The sequence below is a fragment of the Clinocottus analis genome, unplaced genomic scaffold, assembly GCF_023055335.1.
Source record: "Clinocottus analis isolate CAN_PGR_092001 unplaced genomic scaffold, fCliAna1.0.p SCAF_5, whole genome shotgun sequence".
NCBI classification, from domain to species: Eukaryota; Metazoa; Chordata; class Actinopteri; order Perciformes; family Cottidae; genus Clinocottus; species Clinocottus analis.
Window position 1 is genome coordinate 996,128 of NW_027176207.1, and position 2,500 is coordinate 998,627.

Genomic DNA, 2,500 nt, shown 5'->3' on the forward strand with positions numbered 1-2,500 from the left:
CTAGTAGTTTATTACCGTCTGATGGTGAAACTCAACCACTGAGGCTTCACACGCTGTGAGCGTTTCATTGCTAACCGTCAACGCTCGCCGCCTCTCAGAGAACAGTGACTGTGAAGGTTTCTGTCTGCTGGCGATTTATTTTCTTCTTCCCGTTTGAAGGCTTTCAGAAACAGAACTCAGAGTTCCTGATGTGCACGTGACATCCTGCGGAGGCCATTTTGAACTCAGTTGAGCTGCAACATGTTGATCAGTGCAGGAACAACAGAGGACTTCAAGCCTCAAGTTATGAAATCAATAACCAAACACAGCCGCGGCCCGTGTTGTGTATTAATGTACTTTATAGTTTTACTAAGTTAGCTCCGGATCACAGTTTAAACTGTAATGTCTTAACTTCACTGTAGACATGAATGTTTTATGACTGAATGAGCCTGAAGTCACAGGAGGAAAGTCCTCTGGTCCGCGTGAGCGTCCTGGACGTCGTGGTGGACAGATGTTAAAGCTCTCTGAGGAAAAATGAGATTTTGGGCTATAGAAATACATCTAATTAAAAAATGTAATATTATGTTCGGAAAGAGGAAAATGGTTATAAGAGGTTTACTTATATTTATCTGCTGATTCACATATTATGTTTGCTATTGACGGATTTACAGAGTTTGATTTATTGATTCATTATTTGAGTAATTTAAATAGCACTAATTTATGCAAGCAAATATATTTACAAGTGCCTTTAACTGTTTGACTGTAAAGGAGGTAAACTTCACATCCTCATGGCTTCATTGAGGAAGACCTCATCTAATAGATCCATATCAAATAGAAAGAGGATCAATAGTCTGCTAACAAGACCGGTTAGCGTTTTAGTTTTCACTTCATTCGTCAGTCGGACATGTTCGTGCTTCTCAGCCCACGCGCTCGTCTTACATTCATGTCACATGGACAACACAGTCAGTCAGAGGGAGGCGACGCCGGCGGACCGGAGCAGTTCAAAGGTCGCTGTGTCGACGAGCAGCAGCTAGCTCGTGAACACTGTGGAGCCGCTAACGAGCCGGATACGCTCCTCAGGAGCTGGTGGAGACCAAAATGGAGGAACAAGGAGAGAGAATATCAGACTAACAGCCAACACTAGTGGTGCTCAGCAGCTGAATGAGCAACTTTAAAGGTTATAATCTGTCGCTGACGTTACTTCTCTGAGCAACCTGAAGCATCTAAGTCAAACTAGCCCACATCATTTTCTACTAACTTCTAAAACCAGTCTCCCTGCACATGAAACTATATTTGCACTCGTAACAGCAGCGGGCCATGAGTAACATTAACACCCTCTGTGTGAAGGTGTCGGCCTCGCAGTGTGATTCTGCCTCGGTGGATTGTAGTTAAATCACAACGTGCATCCCGAGAGCGCTTCAGTGTTGCCCAGCAGGTGTGGAAGTGCGATGCTGACCACCGCGGCTCTGTGCAGACCTGCCGTCTGACTCCCTGTGTCTGTTCCTCCAGCTGGTGGTACCAGAGTACTCCATCCACGGGCTCTTTTGCATCATGTTCATGTGCGCCGGAGAGTGGGTCACGCTCGGCCTCAACATCCCGCTGCTCTTCTACCACCTGTGGAGGTAAAGGCCCGTCCAGGCTTCCCGACGAGCGTCCGGTGACCCGGTGTGAGTCTAACTTCTCTGCTCTTTTCAGGTTCCTCCACCGGCCGGCCGACGGCTCCGTGGTCATGTACGACCCCGTCAGCGTGATGAACGCAGACATTCTCAATTATTGCCAGAAGGAGTCCTGGTGTAAGATGGGCTTTTATCTGCTCTCTTTCTTCTATTATCTCTACAGGTCAGTTCAAATTCACAATCTACTCAATGAAGTGTCGCTTGATTAGGTTTCAGTGATGCTGTTTCAAAATTTCTTGCAGTGTTTTTATGAACTTATTGCAACAACAACAAAAAAGCAGCACAATTACTTTTCTCTCCCAATGTTTCCATCTGTTGCCACGGTCTATTTGCTGCTGAAGCATGGTCTACGCCCTGGTGAGCTTCTAACTCACCGGATATCTGGTGAAATGACAGGAAGTATCTGTAAGAGAGACACAGAGGAACGCAAGGGGACAGAAACTCTTCCTCTCTCCATCCTTCCTGTCGCTAGCTCGGACTAAACGAGGAGAGCAATCTGAGTGATGACGTGAATGTAAAGACCTGAACCCCATTAAACCGCTTTGACCCAGATACTGCTGTCGACGCCCGGACAGAGATTAGAAGGACTGACAGGAAACGCAGAAGACGCAGCAGGTGTGTCGCCTTTGACCAATTATACGATTACCAATATATTCCTGAAGGGCTGGAGTTTCCCCGCGCTGCTCTTACTGATCCAGTCGCTCGACTCACTGTGAACCTCCTGACATCGAGGGGCTGGACACCTGAATCACATGTCTGTACTCGTTGATTTGTTCTGGAAGCAGGATTGTTTTGGTATCGCTCTGTGTGTTTACCATGACGGACACCTCTACTCCGGATGTGAA

General features: G+C 46.8%; 1 protein-coding gene across 2 annotated transcripts in view; it reads left to right on the forward strand.

The window, feature by feature from the left end:
• Positions 1-2,207, forward strand: part of cnih2 (cornichon family AMPA receptor auxiliary protein 2) — an 8,289-nt gene extending 6,082 nt beyond the window's left edge. The window contains exons 4-6 of one of the 2 annotated variants that reach the window (XM_068600624.1): positions 1,489-1,601; positions 1,675-1,818; positions 1,997-2,207. In XM_068600624.1, the coding sequence (XP_068456725.1) occupies positions 1,489-1,601; positions 1,675-1,818; positions 1,997-2,024 (285 nt within the window). In that variant the 3' untranslated portion in view covers positions 2,025-2,207. Of the gene's footprint in view, positions 1-1,488; positions 1,602-1,674 lie in introns of both variants that reach the window. The other variant, XM_068600622.1, reaches the window with a different exon arrangement.
• Positions 2,208-2,500: the final 293 nt, after the last annotated feature.